Source organism: Mesoplodon bidens, assembly GCF_964165515.1.
Source record: "Mesoplodon bidens genome assembly, chromosome: 13".
In the NCBI taxonomy this organism is placed as follows: domain Eukaryota; kingdom Metazoa; phylum Chordata; class Mammalia; order Artiodactyla; family Ziphiidae; genus Mesoplodon; species Mesoplodon bidens.
The window spans coordinates 2,681,056-2,701,438 of record NC_138169.1 but is presented as its reverse complement, the minus strand read 5'-3'; the positions used below and the strand labels follow the sequence as shown (position 1 = coordinate 2,701,438).

At 58.1% G+C, this 20,383-nt stretch overlaps 1 protein-coding gene across 1 annotated transcript in view; it reads right to left on the bottom strand.

Annotated features, from left to right (window-relative positions):
* The window catches only part of RIMBP2 (RIMS binding protein 2), a 97,282-nt gene that overhangs the window by 12,371 nt on the left and 64,528 nt on the right, over window positions 1-20,383 (bottom strand). Inside the window, exons 8-14 of the mRNA XM_081252900.1 lie at window positions 17,213-17,322; window positions 14,123-14,932; window positions 10,366-10,517; window positions 8,948-9,409; window positions 6,862-7,005; window positions 4,129-4,287; window positions 732-1,439 (exon numbers count right to left, since the gene is read on the bottom strand). Coding sequence (XP_081109026.1) covers window positions 732-1,439; window positions 4,129-4,287; window positions 6,862-7,005; window positions 8,948-9,409; window positions 10,366-10,517; window positions 14,123-14,932; window positions 17,213-17,322 — 2,545 coding nt within the window. The remainder of the gene's footprint in view (window positions 1-731; window positions 1,440-4,128; window positions 4,288-6,861; window positions 7,006-8,947; window positions 9,410-10,365; window positions 10,518-14,122; window positions 14,933-17,212; window positions 17,323-20,383) is intronic.

The following is a 20,383-nucleotide window of genomic DNA, read 5'->3' as shown; positions in this document are numbered from 1 at the left end:
CAGGGCCTGGAGCCCTGGGATGTCTCACCTGTGTTTTCATGGAAAAGTTCAGCATGACAGGAGCAAATGTTCTGAAAAGAGGACACAATATAGAGATGAATGAAGCCTTGAAGGAATCCCTACTCTTGAAAAGCACTCACAAGCCTGGAAGACAAGGCAGGGGGATGGGTCTAGAGCTGATGATGGAAAAGTCATTCTGAAAACTGGTCGCAGGAAAGAAACAGGGAAAAAAAAAAGAAAAAGAAAACCTTTGGAAACAGATGCAAAAATGGATCTCTTCAATCATTGTTCCCTATTTTTTTCAGTTACAGATGAAGGCCAACACCAACCACAACCAAAAACCAAAACCACAACGAGAGAAAAACCTTCAGTAACACCGGTAAGTCCTAAGTAAGTCCCCACGGTTCATTTTGCAAAGTATGTGTTGCCACACTTTTGGAGAATCATAGTTCAGCTAACCCTTAATTAAAATTTAGATTCAGTTGTCCTTTAATTAAAGCAGCCACACTCATCACTGATTTGGGGGTAGGCGGTCATCATTCTAAAGCAAAGTAAAGAAATCATCAGCATGGTCCAAAGACTGGGAAGCTGCATAGATCAAAGATGCATGGAAAATGAAAGAGAGCCAGCAGAGAGAGTGCCCGGGATGGACACCAAAATAAAAAAAGGTGAAGAAATGAAAAGAGATTGGTTTGGCAAGCGGATGTGAGCGGGAGGTTTACTTCACACACCAAAGGACCGTCTGCAACCCGGGGAGGAGGCTGGGCGTGTCGGGCACTGGCCCTACTGTCGGACATTTTTATGCTTTTCTTCCACACATCCCGGAAATCCTCCTGGCCCGCGGGCTCGCCCCAGCTGTACTTGCTGGGGGTGGACCTCTCTGGGCTCGGGCGGGCTTCATTGCTCCTGATGGCGTGGCCGTGCTCCACTGGCTCCCCGAAATCTTCTTCGATGCTGCTCTGCCGGGTCAGCGTCCGGCGCCGGGCCAGCAGGGGCCTCAGGCTCCTCCTACAGGGACAGTGCCCGGGGCCGGGGCTGCACTGGGCAGCGGGGCTTCTGAAACTAAACCGCCTCTCTTCCTCTTCGCTCCCACAGTCCAGGCCGCTGTCCGGGCTCCTGGTGGCCGAGCGGCTGAACCAACAGCCTCTGTCTTCGAATACGAAGTCCTCGGCCTGGGGGCCCCTGGGTTTTGCAGGGACCCGGGAGCCAAGCGGGGCCTCGTGCCCCCTGCAGGGCCGGGCGGGCCTGGGCTCTCTGGCCAGCCGGGTCCGGGCCCTGGAGGAGGCGCCAAAGCCCTGCTTGTGCAAGAACTCACAGGGCTCTCCATCCTCCTCGGCTACTTCGGGGATACTGAAAAGCTTCTTACTGTGGTGAGTCTGTTGGGGATACGCGGGCAGCTCCAAGAAAGCACGTTCAGTGGTCCTATGCTTAGAGCACTCCTTAAGGGGGTGGTGTGTTAGAACAGGTGCCGGGAGTCAGTGTGTGATCAGATATGAAGTGGGGCAAAGGGAAGGAAAGAAAATATAGACAGAATTAGTCTCTGAGGCCACGAGGGGCAGAAAGCATGCTTGTGCTCGTGGTGGGAGGGGAGCGGGGGGAGGGGCAGATGGCATGCTCTGGCCGGGGCTCTGGAATGAGAACAGAATGGGTTAGACGGATGGGGCCGGAGCAGGGGGGCCGGGCAGAGCGCACGCAGAGCGGCCTGACGCCCTCAGGACCAGCCATGCAGCCCCAACAAGGGAAGAGTGGCAGCTGGGCCGCGGGTGCTGGGAGGACGGTGGCAGGAGGCCTCGCGCTGACCGAGGCGCTAGGATCTGTGACGTGGCTACACCCAGAGGCAGGGACGTCTGAGCCCGCTGCCCGCTGGCTGCACCTTCAGAAACTCAGAAGGCAGCTGCTGTGCGCCGCCGGCAACTGGAGATGACTCACAAAACGGGGACCCCAACCCGGCCACGCCACTGGACTCTGCACGTCCATCTAGGCTCTCGGCACCCTCTGAAATCCGTCCTCGTGCGCAGTAACCTACGGCCTCTCTCCCTGGCTCAGATCTCAGGCTGTGAACGCGGGGACCTCGGCACCGGGCGCCCCGAAGTCACGGCTCAGTCCGTGTCTGCAAAGGCTGCCTGTCTCTCCGCCAGACCCTGGACCTCGAGGCCCCCAGCGGGGAGCCGCGTCCCCGCCAGTATGGTGGCTGGCCCACCCACAGGGGCCTAATGGACATCGAGGGGCGGACACCCCATGGCCCCCGTCCCGGATGTGGTTCTCTCTCCGGATTTGCCCTCAGCTCCCTCCTCTGGTCCCGCTGAACCGGCTCGCTGGGCGCCCCTCCCGGGACACTCCAGCGACTCCACGACGCCGTAAGCCCACCGTCTGCCCCGCCACGGGCCTCCGGGGGGGGCGCGTTAGAGACGCCTCTGCGGGGAAGCATTGGATTTGCTTCCCTGCCCCCTAGCCCACCGGCCTGCGCGCCCCTCGAGCACGGGGGCCTGGCGTGTCGACCCAGGGCCGCGTCTGCCACGGGTCCGGAGCCCACGAGGGCCAGGCGAGGAGGGCGTGGCACACGCTTCGCTCATTTGCTCACGAGCGCCCCACGGAGGGCGTCTACTCCGGGGAACACGGAGGTGGAGAGGGAGAGGGAGGAAGCAGCGACCCAGCCCCGGGCGCCAGGCGGGGCGCTCGTGAGCCAACGGGGCTGCCACGTGGGAAGGTGAGCCCGCGGGCCGTATCCCCAAGCTAAGTCTTGGAATTTCTGAAAAGACACCAGAAGTCCAGATCGCTGAACTTGCCCTGTGGGCCTTCTCCCCGGGAGACACGGTGACCTTTGGTTTCTCTGCTAACGCGGTGCAGGAATTACCATCCCAGAAGCGTCATGGGGGAGGGGAGGGGAGGGGAGGCAGACGTGCTTCGCCGGCCCAGCTCGCGGGGAAGCATGGGGAGCGGGTCAGGCTGGACCGCGGGCAGCTTGGGACCCTCCTCCGCCAGGAAAGGTCACCGTGAATCCTGCTGGACGGCGGCCCGGGGGCGGGGGAGGAGGGGGGCCGGTGGGGGTAGCAGGAGCGGCAGCCGTGCGGGGTTTGTACAGGGATCTGGCAGGTTCTCTAGCGATAGCGTCTCCAGAGCCCTGCGGGGGGCCTCTGCCGGGAGCACGGCAGGCAGTCCGGTCTATGCGAGCGGGCACTGAGCTGGCAGTCGGATTTGGATGTTGCCTTCTGTCCACCATTCAAAATACGTGGCTCTGTGTTCCCAGAGAAAGGCCGGGGTCGGGGTTTTCCTCTCCAGAGCGAGGCCTTTTTCGTGTGAAAACCCCACAGCGGCCCGACCAGCTCTCCGGCCCTTTGTGTGTCTCCCCCGCTGGGCTGGGAGCAGCTGGAGGTCGGAGGTCACGTCCATCCTCATACCCCAGCCTGGCGGAGGGCCTGGCACACAGGGGCGACCAGAACGTGCCGAGTGAACAGATGCTCGGCTGGAACGGGCAGCAGCAGCAGCAGCAGGACGGCTCCTGGTGCGTCCTGGGGCCTGGAGCGCGATCTCGGTCAAGGTGACCCCCCCGTCAAACCCTTGGCCGACGGCTACACCACAGGCGGAAGCAGAGGATGCCGGGGCCCCTGCTGGGAGGTGTCTGCGAAGGGGCTCGTGTGTAGACCCCGCTGTCCTCCAGGAGGGAGGACCCTCCTCTGACAGCCCCTCTCCCTGGCCCTCCCGCAGTCCAGCAGCGTCCACCTCGGTTGAGAATCTCTGCACGACTCGCTCCCAGTCTCCAGTCTGACTCAGAGGCGGACTCCTGCCCTCCCAGCCCCTGCTCCTCTGCGGATGGCCACGAAAGCCAGGGCTTTGGCGGGGGGGAATCTTCTTTCTTCTATTCTTTCCGATTCAGTTCTTGGTACACAGCTGGGTGCCCCTGGGGGTGCCCAGTGGGTTCTCCCAGACTCCTTCACCCAGAACTTTGGGAAAGAGGAGGGACAGGAGACCCCGAGCGCAGACTCAATAGTGAGCGAAGCCCATGCGGATCTGTGGATTCTGCTTGCAGGGCCAGGTGCCTCTGGAGCCGGCCTCGTGGACCGGCAAAGGGACAGGGATGGGGGGACTGTGGGGATGGCGGGGAGGGGCCCGGCGCCCCTGGGCACTGACCTTGAGGGCACTGTGGGACGTGCCGCCGGGCCGCCTCCGGCCCCCGTCCTCCAGCTGCATCTCCGAGTAGAGTTCTTCCTCGTCCTCCTCCATGATGTCCGAGAGGTCGGACCCCCGGCTGCTCTCCGTGTGGTACTCGTCTCCATGGCAACAGTGTGGCTGGGCAGGAGAAGGGGATGGAGATGGAGGCGCAGCTCCAGCATGCGGGGGTACCCGGGGCCCCTCCTGGCTGGCCCTGCCCGGCTTTGCCCACTTCTGAGCTCAGAGTCATGTCTGGGTGAGAGCCGCTCACCTCAGAGGTGAGGGAACCATAGTCCCCAAGCCCGCGGCGAGCTGGGATGGCAGACAGAGGACCAGACCAGGCCTCCCAACTCTAAATCCGGACGGGGGCAGGCAGAGACCCCTTGGGCTCTTGGCAGAACAGAATGCCAGGGGGCTCACAAGACACACAGGAAAACATCGCTTTTCTGGGTACCGTCAGCCTCTCCAACTTAGTGGCTGGAAAAAGGCTCAAGCGACAGGTTGTAAACTCAGGTGGCAGCAGGACTCGAGGCCCTGTGAGCGTGTCCGTGGCATCTAGGGTCAGGGAGCAGGGAGTGCGGGGTGGCAGGCAAGTGGGTGCAAACGCACCATTAAGGGCGCCTAAGAGTTTTAAGAAAACCGCGCAGTCTGGAATTTACACACGTGCACACACTGGGCTGTCAAAGAACAGCCCGGTCCGGGCGGGGTGGGACACCCCCCGTGTGGTGTGCCCACTCTGTGCCCAGTCTGGTCACTGACACCAGGGAAGGCCCGCTGCTGGGGGTGCTCGGGGAGGAGTCTGGGGACGGCGGGAAAGGGTCAACAGAAAAGCAAGGAACAGTAGCTTGCTAACGTGTAAACTGAAGCACGAGCAGCCCTGATGGGGTCTGGGGATTTGGGGGCTGGTCCAGTTCAGCAGTCCCGTTCCCACCCTCAAAGCAAGCACCCAGTACTCAGCATCTTCAGTATTGGCAGCAACTCAAACCGCACACCCTGCGAGCTCAGACTGATGAGCCCCAAACATGCATAAAGCTGTTTTGTTTCTGCTGGATGGCGTCGATTCAGAGCAATTTCTTTATCCTCCTGGTGGGCGACCGGACAAGTGTATTTAATAGCATCTCGAGACATGTCTATTAACAATACCCCGGTTTCAATCGCTCCTCTAGATAAAGACGTGTCAGCACCTGAGTGGCGCTAAGTTCCCGGCCCGCTGATGGGAAGGCAGCGTGAGTGCCCAGGCTGGGGGTCCCGACCCAGCCGAGCCCTCAGAGAAGTGGCCCAGATGCTCTCAGCCTGAGACGTGTGTGTGTCAGCGTTTGAGCTGCTGCAGCCCTAATTCTTTCAGTCAGGCACTGCAGAGAAGTGAATTGATTTTAAATGAATAAACAAAGATCAGGCTGGTTTGAAAGAGGTCTTCCCAAGGCAAATGGGGAGAAACTCTCCTCGGGAACACAGTCTCACTGGATTCAAACCCAACGATGACTTAGTAATAAACCCATGGGATGGAAGGAGGTGTCTGCTGTTTGCCAAATACATCATGGCTAAGCCATTCATAGGACTCCTATCCCTCTCTTCTGCCCAGTGAGATGTCATGGGAAGTCTTGATGGAGCTTCTGGAGAAGATTTTTCTACCACTTAAAAGAGATGTGCCTGAGAAGAAAGCCCCCCTCCTTTTTCCCTTCCCTCCCTCCCTCCCTCCCTCCCTTTCTTCCTTCCTTCCTTCTTGGGGTGCTGTCATATGAAAGCGTGACGATTGGAGCAATGGCAGCCACTTTGTAACCATGAGAGAAAGGCCAAAAGAATGGAAGATTCAGAACCTAGAGCCAGGACACAACTGAGCAGCTGAATCAACCTTGCAACCTCCTACCTGAGACTTCTGCGATGTGGGAGGATGAAATGTCTTTGTTATCTTAAGTCATTATTAGTTGGGCATTCCACTTCTTGTGTTTAAATGAATGCAAATAGAATTATTTTAATCTTTTAGATAAAGAACCTGATGGTTGGAGAAGCTGAGTAACTTGCCTGCTACTAGCAGTGGCAGAGCCAGGAAATGAGTCCAAGTCTGTGAGATTCCAAGGCCCTCTTCTTGGAGAGGTTGTGACACTGCCTTGCTGCAGAGCTGTGTGTTGTGGGGCCTGGAGGATCTGACATCTGAGGGGTCTTCAAGCTCTGACACCTCAAGATCTCAGGAATCTCTAGGCCCCACTCTTCCTGTTGCCCAGCCTTAGGTCTTGACACCATTAAAGGACGTTCCCATTAGAATACGCATAATCAGAAATTGGGAGACCAAACCCACATTGGGTGGATCTGTCACTTGTGAGCCCGGTCTGGGACAAGAAGCCCTGACGTTTTTGCCCCTCCAAGGGTGGGATGCTGACCGTTTAATTTCTGAATCTCCCATGATGCTTAGCACTTAGCAGATGCTCATCGCACATCTGCCTGATGAACGAAAGTAAAGAAACAAGGGGCAGGTTTTGCCCAAACTGAGACCAGGCGGTTACCTGGAGACTCACCTGAAGCACAGAATCAGCCCATGAACAGATACTCACACAGGGCGGTCAAGGAAGGCCAAACCCTCCACATTCCGACTTTTGAAATCGTCCCCCAGTGAGGTCACAAAAGCGCAGGCACTGTGCAATCTAAACCTTCCAAATGGACTGTGATTACTGTCACCCGGGAACCTGGGGCCGTGCACCCAGGAGCTGCACTCACCGGCTTGCCTAGCTCCGAGCCTTTCAGAAACTCGTCCACCGATGCACCCCTCCTCTTGACGTCGGGGGACTCGTAGCTGTCTTCCTCGTCCGAGTTTGCGTACTGCCCACTGCCCCTCTCCAGGAAGATGCTCCTTTTCTCTAGCTTGGAAGAGAAGAGGGGAGGTGTCAGGGCAGAGGCCGCCTGACCCTGGGGGCGGGTGCAGGGGCAGGAGGTGTCAGGGCAGAGGCCGCCTGACCCTGGGGGTGGGTGCAGGGGCAGGCGGCTTCCAGGCCCCACGTCTTCTGGGCTCCATCATTTCCTCTGCCTCCTCGGAGCCACTGTGCGAAGGGACTTGGGGTGAGTGACCCGCACAGGCTGGCGGGCGTTTTCTGATGCTGCCCTGGGTGCCCGCCGCCCCTCCCATGCCCACCAGAACTAGCTCCTGCCTTTGCAGGAGGTAACGCGTGGGTGCTGAAGAAAGGCTCCTCTCCCTCTGTTTGCCACCTTGGCCCGGCTGTTAATGTGATCAATTAACCTTTTCTTGAATATGGAAGCTCAGAGGTTTGCTTTCTCTCCACACCTTCTGAAAGGGGAAGGCAGGCTGGGGGGAGGTGGGGAGGTGGCGACTGTCTCAGGTGTTCCTGGGCCCAGCCTCTGGCTCCAGCCCGCTCTCGGGAGTCCTGTCTGGGAGCTCAGGGTGGTGGGATGCATGGCTGCTACCCAAGAGGGCGGGGGGGCGGGGCAGAGCTCCCCCGCCAGCCCCTTCCTACACCAAAGCACCTGGGCTTCTGCTTTGTGGGATATCAGGGCGGAGCGCCAGGGTGCCCGTACTAAATGTGCACATTCTGAGGCACTTCCTTTAGTCAAGGGTACAAACTGCTGTGTAACTATTAACAGGTCGGGAGATTCCACAAAAAGCCTGGATTTCCAGTTTTTCAACAGGCACTGAAGTGCTGTCACGGTACCTCTTCCCCCTGCTGGTTGCCTGGCCGTGGCCCGCCTACCTCAGCCCTGACCTCTAGGGGTCTGGCCTCTCCTCAAGTTCCTGACCCAGCCTCCAGCCCCGAGGGGGCCTGGCCCGGGCCCTGGGATGCCCAGGAAGTGAGGGTCTCCCGGCGCCGGCATGGATGTCTCCACCTGCATCTCAGAGAAGGCACTGCCAGGGGTTGCCGTCCTGGACAGACCCCCGTGGGCTGGCTGGGCAGAGCTGAGAAGACCACTGACCACCACTGTCCCCTCTGCCAGGGCCCTAACCTCGGGCTTGCAGCAGACAAGCTGGGCGCCCTGGTAGACAAATGCGCCCAAGGGAGAGAGACGGGGGTTTGGCCCAGGCAGGCAGGGGCACGTGGCCTAGCTCAGGTCCACGTCCTGCTCTCCGGCATCACTTCACGGGGGCTTCTTACAATTTCTCGTCTCATTGCACGTTTCCTCTGGGACGTGGCCACACTGTCATCCGAGTACTCCTCCCCACGGTCCAGGCGATTTCCAGTGATAGGCATGCAAGTATATTTATGTGCATGCATTTCTGTATGTAGGTATCTATGTATACATACGTGTATATAAATGTGTGTGTGCATGTATGTACACACACGTACGTACATATGTCTATCCGTGTGTATACACACACAGAGGCACATACCCACACGTGCAAACACACACACACACAGCTAGAAGTCTGAAGTGAGCCAGCCAGGTGACCTTCGTTTAGGAAGATGTGCCCCCAAGCCCACTCCCAGGAGGCACCTCTCAGATCCCTGGACACAGACCAGTGCCTGGTTAGCCGGTTGTTAGCTCGTTTGCTAAGCCAGGCTGGTGGATAACCATTTCCTCTGGCTATCTGGGTCCGTATCTACGCAATGAAAACACACGTTGATTCCCACAGGCTCAGGCCTGGAATGCCCTGGAATGCAGCCCTAGGGGAAAACTGGAGGATGAACACGGCATCCTTCTCACCAAGTCAAGGCCGCCACTCTGGGTGCTGAGTGTTCGGGGCGCGTCTCCCCGCAGACTCGGGGTGCCCATGGAAGGTCCCATCCCCGCTGGACTGCAGGGACGGACCGCACGGCACGGGCAGCGGTACCGGCGAGGAAACGCCCAGCCTTACCCTGCTGCTCTCGGCCACCCTCTGCGCGGCTTCCCGGGCCATGGCCTTGGCGACGGAGGTGGAGACCGGGGCGCCCTGCGGCTGCGGAAGGATGCGGCTGGGCGAGGGCGACCGCCGCCCCGGGCCCGAGCCCTGCAGGCCGGGCGGCTCCAGCAGGCGCCCGTGGGCCGGAGCAGGCGCCCGGCCGAGCTCCCAGGCCTCATCCGCCGCGGCGTGCGGACCCAGGTGTTCATCTTTGGTATCGGGGGCTCCGGCACTTGCTAATGGCTTCGGTGTGGGAGCAGTTCTCAGGTGGGGGGCAGGAGGCACCAGGAGGTCGGGGGGGATGGCAGCGACGGCAGAGTCTACGGACTCGCCCTGGGCGGAGAGGGTCCGCACGGTCACGCCCTTGGCTTCGAGGCTCCGCAGCCGCACCAGCTCCACGGCCGTGCCGTCCGCCGTGGGAGAGATGATCTCAGCTACCTGCGCGCAGACAGAGCGGGGTCAGGGGCCGCCCGGGCGCCTCTCCAGCAGCCAGGGCTCTGGGCCCCGCCTACATCCAGCTCAAACCGCACCGCCCGGCCGGAAACCACACCACGCTGCAGCCCCGCCTCCCGCCCGCCGGTGGACGCCTGGGGGCACCGCTGAGCACCCCCTCTTCTTCCGCGTCCAGAGCCAATCCAGGAGCAGACGCGGGGGCCGCGGAGGAATCAGAACGCCGGGCGTGTTACTGCCAAAGCGTGGCCCCAGGGAGGTGCCAAGCAGAGGCCAAAACGGGCTTCCGGCCGTGGTGGGCACGTGACTGCGGCCCCTCCGGGCCCTGCCCGCTGGGCTTCTGCGGGGAGCTGGGAGGAGAGAGGGCCCTGCAGCGGCCGCTCTCCCGGGGCGAGCTGGGACACCGCCCCGCGTCTGATACAGCAGCCCTGGGCCTGGGGCCGCGGGGAACAGGGTAGGGAGTGGAGAGAAGACCGAACCGTGCTCCAGCCCCGCCCCCCAAGGGCAGCCGTGTCTGTTTCCTGTGCCGGGACCGGCTGGGGCTTGAGATTACGGGCTCCCCTACAGCGGGCATTAACACTTCCCTGCAGCGTTTCCGGGGCATTTGGACTACCGTCTCGCCAAGAATCGGTTTGGTGGAATCTACTGAGCGGGCCCTGATATCGTGGGGCTCGAAAGATGTGAATTTTTGGTACCCAGGGGAGAACAAGAAAGGTCACGAGCAGGACAGGTAGTCACTGTGGGAGAAGGGCAGACAGCACTCTGCGAAGGAGGACAAAGATGGAATTCTCCGTGTCCTGCAGCCGAGCCCGGGATGGCGGCGCAGGGGCTGCTTAAGTAGCTGCTGGGGGGTCTTGGGGGCTGAGGAGAGAGGGAGAGTCGCCCGTCACTGAGCGGAGAGGGCTGGGGCCTCTGGGGCGAGCGCTGCCCCCGCAAGGACTCACCCTCTGCCCTTTGGCATACACGCCGTAGCCGGTGACGTTGGCTCCATTGGACAGCCCCGTGGCCGTCAGGGCGGGCGGCTTCCAGGAGACGTGGACGGTGGCTGGGGTGGCCGCGGCCTGGACGGCAATGTCCTGGGGCGGGGCGGGAGGACCTGGGGGACAGAGCAGAGCTGTCAGGACACGGCCCTCTGGCAGAAGAGCTGCCACCACGCCCGGCTGGGGGCGCCCGGAAACGAGATCTTCTGTTCAAGCCTCCAGGGGTCGCGGGCAGAATATGAAGCGTGAAAGCAGGGCAGGAGGGTGAGGAAGTGGCGGCTCCCGGACACACGCGGTGGCCTCCTGGAACCCCGCTCACGGTGCTCCGTCCCCAGGGGAGCCCGTGACCCGGGCCAGGCCAGCCGGCCACGAGGACCCAGCGTTTGGCAGAGGAAAGAAATCCCTGGCGCCTCTCCATACTCTTCTGTGCTCCTCCTCCCTCCGCCTTCCCTGTATCCCTCCATCTCTCTCTTCATCAGACTTGGAGGCAGTGAGCTGGACTGCACATCCCCCATCTCACCGCCTTGCGGGACAGGACAGAGCCGGAAGCTGGAGAGAGACGGTTCTGATGAAGCCACCCGGCCCTGGACACCGGCTCTGCACACACACTGCCCGGCTGACCCGCTGGGCCGCTTCCTTTGCCCCCGAACCCGTTTGAATCGCGCTCACCATGGAAGTCTTGAGCAGCTACTTCAACCAACAAGGAGGCCAGGGTCATGTCGCTGGTCCTTCCAGGTGGCTCTTGGGGACAGCAGGACCACCTGTCTGCCCTGTAACCCGCAGGCAGCTCCTTTTCCCCCGGGGTCTGTCTGGTGCAAATCCCCCATAACTAGCATTCTATTTGGAAAGGAACGTGTAACTTTCCGGAGGAAGGTATGAGCTTCATCCTCCAAGACGCTGCTCCGCCCCGTGGATTTCTGTGGGGCGGGGGGGAATGGCTGTTTGCTGAGGATTCTCTATGTGCTGCTTCTCATTCTGCTACTCACTTTGGACTCGTTACATCACTTGATCCGCACAACAGTCCTGTGAATTCAGCGCATCCTTGTTTTGCAAATGAGGAAGTTAAGGTTCCAGGGAAGCTGCTCGGCTATTGTGTGTTGGAAACGCCAGCCTGCAGCTCAATGCAGCTCATGAGTAAGGCTGATGCAACCCACCGTCAACACACTGCAATATGGGGCTTCTGAACTTCCCTACAACCAGCTTCAGAAGTTAAATGGTACCTGGACGGTCCATTCAAACATGACACATGGGTCATTATTCTTAAGGGTGAAGGTCAAGAACTGAAACTGGCTGGGGAGTTTGCTGAGTGCCCACTTCTACCACAAGAGCAATGACAGCGGAGGGCCGGGGTTTTGAGGGTGGGGAAGACTTGTGTAGCTGTGACCTGCCAGCTCCAGCTCATCCCTCCAGTGACCCAGAGGTGAGGGGATCGCACGGACGTCCATCACGTGGGGACACCTGGTCCAGCCACATGCCCGACGTCGAGCTCATGCTGAACGAGGTTCAGGGGCTGCCCTCCCCACGCCTCTCACTCGTGACATCTCCACAAAGTCCTCCTCCGCCTGGACAGGCAAAGGCACTAGTCTGCCGTGGACTGCATGTTTGCATCCCCCCCAAATTCGTATCTTGCAATCCTAACCCCCAAGGTGACGGCACTTGGAGGAGGGGCCTGTGGGACGTGATCAGGTCATGAGGGGGGAGCCCCCATGAGTGGGATTCGTGCCCTTATCAACAAGGCCCCAGAGGGCTCCCTTGCCCCATCCTCCAGGTGAGGACACAGTGTCTTCACCGTCTAGGAGCCAGGAAGTGGGCCTCACCAGACACTGAGTCTGCCTACACCTTATCTCGGACTTCCAGCCTCCAGGACTGTGAGAAATAAATGCCTGTTGTTCTTAAGCCACTCAGTTTATGGCATTTTGTTACATCAGCCCGAGCTGACTAAGCCAGCCAGGAACTGGGTGTGAACCTACCGGAACAGGCCCTGGGCTCAGCATCTTCTCCTGGTCCCTCTCCATCTCAACGTGAGCTTCTCCACGAAGACTCTCCCGGCTGCCCCAATGTACGTGCTCTTGCCTCTCCTTGGAGGCCCTGGGGTCTCTGGGTTTGGTGCCTCTGGCTTCTTCACCCCCCCAGCACTGATCACAATACTTCATGGCAGGAACCAATGAAAAGCTCAAGTCCTCACTCTCCCAGTATCCACGACTGACATGCCGATAGGCAGGCAGGAAATCCAGCATCACCTTACAAGATGAATGAACTGACCCTTCATAAATTAGTTCCTAGTCAGACCTGCTCCCTCCTCGAAGTAATGTCTGTCCCGCCTGCCCCTGACCTTGCTGCTTTGTAGGTCAGACTCTAGTTGATGATGGATTTCAAAAAGACTGGAGAGCACCATGCAATAAAAAGCAAATCCAGAGGGCCTCCCTGGTGGCGCAGTGGTTGAGAGTCCGCCTGCCGATGCAGGGGATACGGGTTCGTGCCCCGGTCTGGGAGGATCCCATATGCCGCGGAGCGGCTGGGCCCATGAGCCATGGCCGCTGGGCCTGCGCATCCGGAGCCTGTGCTCCGCAACGGGAGAGGCCACAACAGTGAGAGGCCCGCATACCGCAAAAAGAAAAAAAAAAAAAAAAAAAAAAAAGCAAATCCATCATAAATTGGAGAGCCAATCTCAGGTTAGATGGAAGGCTTTCTGCAGTTAGTAGAAATGATCCTGGAGAACCACTGAATTGTTTGTCAACCTGCTGACAAATGAGGTTGGGCAGAGCTGGGTTAATTAATCACAGAAGACAAATCCGAGGAGACTGTTGAGACAGGCATTTTGAGGGAATTCTGTGAACATCACAGGACTAAAACAAGCCCTCGAGGTATCAAAATATGCCCTCACATATCTTTGCAGACACAAGCTTCTTTGCTCCAGGAAGGCTGCTCTTCCCCAGGTATTCGGGCTCCCATCCTGCACACGGCTGCCTTGCTCGGAAGGGCTGCCTTGTACGTGAGCCCCAGCCAAGATCAGCATGACGGAACCTCATGGAGACGGCGGTGGCAGCTGCCCCTTAGATAAATCGGAGGATGAGCCAACCCGGGAGGATGTCCATCTCAACCCATCTCTTTACAGTTTCCTGGGAGAGAGTGTGTGGGGATGGGAGAGGGGTGCATTCCTCCTCCTGTTACAGCTGGGAGTGCAGGGAAGGAGGCAGACAGGTGCCCGGAACCCAAGATAGCATCCACAATGGAACTTCATGTCTTCGCAGATTCACCCGTATGTGTGAGATATATACACGTATATGTATATATATCAAAAGGAGACATGAGAAGAGAGAACAATGTTGAGAGCGCTGTGGGCACCCGCTCCATGGCTCCTCTCTGTGAGCTCATGTCCAGGAGTGGGTGACGCCGGGAAGATGGAACCCTCCAATTGCCCAGGGTGCTCTCGTTTCCTCCTGTCTTCTGTAGGACGAGGCTCTTACAGATGCAAGCATTAAATATTTCCAACAACACGGCCCCTGAACAGAATCCAAGTTTTCTCACACACACAGGCGTGCGTGGGTGTATTCCGTGTATTCCCGGCTGATCGAAGGATGCTCCAGGACGGCGCCGGCTGTCGGCAGCGGCTCCCCTGCTGCTCCCCCCGCCCCTCCCCTTGCACAGGGTGACATCCCGGTGTCCCCTCCCTTGGGGACTACCTCCCCACCCGACCCCCCACCCCGGGAGGACAGCTCACCTGCCGGCAGCGTGGAGAACTCCACGAAGGCTTCCTTCCTCTCCCTCTGCTCCAGGGGCAGCTGCCAGGGCATCTGGTGGGGCTTGGCCAGGACCTTCACCTTGTAAGCCGCGTTGGGCCTAAGGTTGCAGAACTGGTACTTGTAGCTGGTGGCCCGGACGACGTCCAGCTCCTGCTCGTTGAGGAAGATGACATGGCTGTAGTTGCTGTTGGTGGGCACCCAGGAGAGCTGGGCGGAGACCTGCGTGATGTTGTCCACACGCAGGTGGGACGGGGCCACCACCACGTCCTTGCCCACCAGCAGCGTGCAGCGCAGCTCGTCCGAGCTGCCCCGGCTGGTGACACACTGCACGGAGATGCGGTAGGTGCAGGCTGCCATGTTCAGCTTCTCCACCAGGGCCTTGGTCCTGCCACCCAGCGCCAGGCTCAGGCGCGTCTCTGCGTCCACCAGCACGTTGTAGGTGCCCACAGTCCCCCAGCCCGGGGGCACCGCCGGGGGCTCCCAGCCCACAATGACACTTTTGGCAAGTTGCTTGATGAGGGTGATTTTCCGAGGGTAAGGCACGATGTCTTCTCCGATGTCATCGATGTTCGTGTCCAGCATCCCCGCCCCGTGGTCGGAGGGGCCGGAGTCCGTGTGCGTTGGGGAGTGGAGGTCCAGAACGCGCTCCCCCTCCGAGCCGATGCTGGCGTGGTTGATGAAGTTCTGATCCTGGTCTTTCCCCAGAGTGCCTGCCAGTCGAGACTCGTCCTGGACAAAATCCACGAAGTTGGAGGGCACCAGGCCCCTCTGCCCGTCCAGCAGCTCGCCTGTGGGGTACGAGGACAGGGTTACCGCCCAGCTGTCCCATGGGGGCCCGAGGGCCTGCAGTGGAGTCTGCGCAAGGGGGCTGCTGTACGGAAAGCAGCAGGGTCACAGTGGATTCCTCAGCCCTTTACAGGAATCACTCCAGCATCACCTCTTCGGGACACCTGCCCCAGCGTCAGCACCCTGCAACCTGCCATCTGCCACCCCACCAGTGAGGCCGGCTTCCCCCATAGCACCCAGCACACTGCGGCCAGCCACCCGGGTATGTGTGTCAATGGCCCCCTTCCAACGGGGACAAAGCTCTGGGAGGACAGGGAAATTTGTTCCCTGCTAGTCCTACAGGGACACCTGGCACAGAGTAGGTGCTCAGTAAGAGTTTGTCAGAAGGACAAACAACATGCAAACTGCGTGGGTTTGGAGGCTAAAAAAATTACACACCTTACTCTGATTTTGATTAGGTGATCACACAAACAGGAATTAAAAGGTGAATTTCCCCCCCTTGCAGAGCAGTGTGTCTGTCTTGGCGAAATTCTCGACATGCGTCCGTTTGGTGAGAGACGATCAATTTGGTCCCAGAACCACCTGGAGGCTGAGTGGCCCCAAAAATGCCACCAAACTAGCTCTCATAGCCGCAGGCAGTCACAGCAGGGACCACTTTTTATTTCATGAAATGGTCTCATTTCTTTGCATTCTCTTTATTCATGGGGCTCAGAAGCCTGCTGAGAGCAGAGCCCTGGAAAACTGAGAAGCGTTCAGAGGAGCTTCAGAGATGACACAGTTTGGGTGATCTCGCAACACCAGCGGGAAAGGGCTGTTTCCCCTGGCGCGTCGAAGAAAGGGCTTGACTGGGGGTCCGGGGACCCGGGAGGCTGGGAAGCGTGGAACGAAGGGTGGGGTCTGCTCCCAGTAGACACACACACGCCTCACGGGACGTGCGACGGGCCTGGGCGAGAGGGATGCTGACCGCTGAGTCTGAGGATCTCTGATTCTCCTCCCATCCCCAGCTCGGGGGCGGGTCTCGAGATGTCAAGGAGGAGGAGGAGGGGAGTGGCAGCAAGTCCTGTGTACCAGGCCCCGTCCTCAGACCCCATGTCTGCTTCCTCATTTATCGCCACAGCCACCCCTTAAGGTGGCAACCGTGACCATCTGCCTAGTGAGGAGGGGTGAGCTTGCCACTGTCATGTGGACAATGGAACGCTGAGCTCTGCCGCCTGCCTTTCATCCGGCCTCTGGAAAGTCTGTGTGGGCACAGTGCCTGGCGCAAATACTCTAGAGAATTCCAACGAGCGTTACCTGGCAGCCGCCTTGGGCACATAGTTCTCCCCTGGTGCGCACATCGGTGACGGCAATGTGAATTTGTGTTAAGAGTTCAAGCAGTTTTGCCACCAAAACTTTCACAGTTGGTGAAATTTCTCAGGAGGCCTACCCACGGGTGTGCCACTGTTTTTCCAGTAACTAATGGAAACCAAGAATTTCAATGACCCCAGGTTCTGGCACCTTAAGAAAAACAGCCCAGGCTGGGCTGCCACTCGCTGACCTCAGCGGAGGCCACCTGATCTCGGGGCCCATCAACCCCAAGACAAGAGCCAGGAGTGTGGCCATCAGCTCCAAGGAAACTCCAGGAGGTCACGCAAGAGAAACCTGCTAGTTTAGCAAGAAACAATTTTTTCTGCTCAGAGGGACAGGAGGAAACCGAGACGCTTCTGTTAGGGCAATGGGAGAGTTTAGGGAACTGAGGAATCTGGATTTATGAAGCTCCTATGGATGTCCCATGTTCATCCTCTAGCTACAAAAGTGACCAAGGTTATGAGTTTCGGGCAGAGGAATTCCCATTTCCTGGTCTCACACTGCACAAGGTGCAGGAAGTGGTCAGGCAGGACACGGGGCTGGACCACCCTAGGTTAACAACAGAGGCTGAAGGTCAGTGGGATCGCTGTGAACCAGATGAGGTCCCCTGAAAGGGTCCCTGGCCCTGCCTCGGAGAAGGTGCTGGGCTGTAAGAGAGCCGGGGAGGAGAAACCCTCACCTGTCAGCCCCACGTGTCTGCGGGAGCTCCTGGGAAGCTCTGTGGACGTGAACGTGAGAAGGTATCCACCCCGTGTCAGAGGGCTGCTTGGGGTTAAAAATAGGAAACCCCACTCAATCAGACAAAAGGGGAACAAACACCTCGTAACTCTGGAGGGCAGGAGGGTCAGAGCAGAGGCTGGGACGGCCTGGAGTGATGGGTGGCCCGGCCCTGGCCTGGCCTGTGTGTGCCACCTGCCCACCATGCTCTCACTGACCTTCATAGAAGCCGTCCTCGTCCATGTCTCCATAGACGTAGAGGTACTTCCCCGCCGTGAGGGGCAGCTCAGCCTCCGGGTTCTCATTTGGCCCGTCAAAGGGGTTGTAACTAGAGAGAGAAACAAAACCCATTCAGTAATGCTCTGGATGCAGACCGACCCCAGCCCGTCCCTTGCAGAGCTCGGGGCCTCCTCCCTGCTGTCACCAGGACATTTTAGACCCACGTGATGGTTTGGTGCTCGTGGATTGTCCGTGCACTGAAAACTCAGGCCATCAGTAGCTCAACTCACACAGATTTCATGCTAAATGGTAGTTCTGGAAGCAAGATGTACACTGAGTCCTTTGTATCAGATGACATTTAAATGACTCCAAATTATATTTTTAAATAAACTTCCAAATCAGCAAGCAAATAAAAAAGTAATTAATCCTATAATCATTCAATATATATTATTGATCACAGGTAGAATCATATGACATATACTCTTTAGTCACCTGCTTACTTTTTACACTTTGCAATATGACATGATTATCTTTCCCCTCATGAAATATTCTATCGTATCCTTTTTAATGGCTATACAATACTCCACTGAAGAGATTACATACTTTATTTAATCGGTTTCCTATGTTGGGCATTGATATTTCTTCAAACTTTTGGCTGATATAATCAGTGCTGCATCCAATATCCTTACCAACATATGTTGCACACCTGCCCACTCTCTTCCTAAAGATAAGTCCCTAGGTAGTATATTTGTTTGGTCAAAGTCCTGCACATTTTAGAGGTCTTGGATAGGTACAGCCAAAATGTTCTAAAAATGGATGCACATTTTATCTTCCCCTCCCCACTAGGATTGTAAAATGCCCACTTCTCAAATCCTCAAAATATTGGAATTAACATTTTTTAAAGTCACGTCCAACTTGCAGATAAAACATGTGAGATGAATTTTTGATTTTCTAATTAAAGGGTCAATTAATTTAAAATAACAGGAAAGGACTCAACAAGAAAATAAAAGTGACATCAGTGATTGCGGGAGATGAACACGTCAACAAAAAGAACAAAGGGTGTCACTCAGCATCCTGTCACACAAAGGGTGAAGCCACAGCAGCCCCCGTGAGGTCCCAGCACCTTCCTCTGTGTGTTTTATTTGATCCCTACTGACGCTCAGTGAGGAGAGCAGAGAAGATAGTATTCTCCTTCCCAATTCTCGTGGCCAACTGCAGTGCAAGGACTTGTCCAAGGCCACACGCTCACTAGGAGGTGTGGGTGGGAGCAGAACGAAGGCCTCCTGACCCTCACCCTGCGTGGGTCTAACCACACCACGTCGCCCTGTCCCTCAGAGTCCAGAGATCCAGGGGGTTTTGCTGAGTCGGTGACTCCCGGGGCATCTGCATCAGGATGGAGAGCAAAGCAGACGGGTGTACAATGTGAAAGCCCAGCGGGCGGAGTGAAGCCAAACGTGGTTTCTGGCAGTGGGAATGGCACGTGCAAAGGCCAGGAGGAAGGGAGTGGGTTCCCCTCAGCTGCTGGAGAAGGACGGGTGAGGGTAGGAGCGCTGGGGGCCGTGGGTCGGAGGGGCCAGATCACTGTGGATTAACCTCCAGAGCTCATAGCCATCGGGAAGGAGTCGTCACCTACGGAGTGATGTGACCACAGTGGTCCCTCTGATGCTGTGTGGATGGGGTCTAGCTGGGCAGGGGCTGCCCTTAGAGGAGATGGAAGGGGGGCTGCCTGGGCATGAGGGCAGGGGAGCAGGGTCCCGGAGGACTCGAAGCTTTCTGGCCTCAGGAGGTGCAGATGTGGGTGCAATTACTGGGCAGGGGCTGGATGCGGCGGGACGGGAGGCCCAGGGCCCAGTTCCAGGCGCCTTACGCTGCCTATAGGCTCTGAGAGGCTGTGGCTGCAGGTGGAGCCTGGAGTGGTCCACGTGCAGAAGAGGCCGCCCAAGGGGAGAGGATGGAGCCGGAAGACGGGACGGGGGCCCAGCCTTCAGGAGGCCCACGCTTCACTCTCAGGAACAGAAGTCTCAGCTGGTGAGAAAGAGGGTGGAAGAGGCCAGCGTGGGGAGGGAACCGTGGGCACCGAGGGGAACTGTGCACCAACGACGGAGTCCACATCCATCGGGGGTGGACGGATAAAATGCGGTCTCCCTGAAGTCCGCTGTGACCCGGGGATAGAAGGGGACAGAGCTGCAGCGGGTGAGCCTTGATGACACAATGCTAAGGCGGGAAGGAAATGTCCAGAACGGGGAACCCACAGCGACTGAAAGGTTAGTGGTTATTTGGGGTGGGGATGGAGGGGATGGGCTGACCCCTGAAAGGGACGGGGGTCTTGGTGAGCGGACAGGAATGTTCTCAACTTGACAGTGGCGAGGTTGGCACGTACTGTGCGTTGCATCTAGAGACTGTCATACAGAGTGAAGTCAGCCAGGAAGAGGAAAACAAATACGGTGTAATATCGCTTATATGCGGAATCTAGAAAAACGGTCCAGATGAACTTACTGGCAAAGCAGAAAGAGAGTCACAGACGTAGAGAACAAATGGATGTTGACCAAGGGGGGTCGGGGGGTGGGATGAACTGGGAGATTGGGATGGACACAGACACACTATATAAAATAGAGAACTAACAAGGAGCTACCGCAGAGCACAGGGAACTCTGCTCAGTACTCTGTAATGGTCTACATGGGAAAAGATTCTAAAAAAGAGCGGGTACATGTATATGTACAACAGATGCACTTTGCTGGGCAGCAGAAACTAACACAGCATTGCAAATCAACTGCACTCCAATTTAAAAAAAATGGGGGGACTGTAAGCTATGTGACTGACCCCTCAGTAAAGCTGTTTAAAAGGAAGGGTGCGGGAGGCCTGCGTCGGGTGCCTGCCGGACTTCTGGAAAGGGGCCCCCTGGAGCCTCAGCGAGGCTCGTCCTGCTGTTGGGGGAGGGGACACCGGGCTGAAGAGGGGGCAAGAGATGGGGAAGCGAAGGCCGCTCCACAGGCCCCTCCTAGAGCAGAGGTGGGAGGAGGGCACGGGGCCACGGGGAGCAGGGCTTCTGTTTCGAGTTTGGGGAAACTTCGAAGCAGGGTGCTGAGTAAGGACAGTGTTTAGCTCCGGGGGGGAAACACCCCCAAACTCCCCTTACCTTCGAGCCACTCCTCCAGGGATGCGCAGGGTGT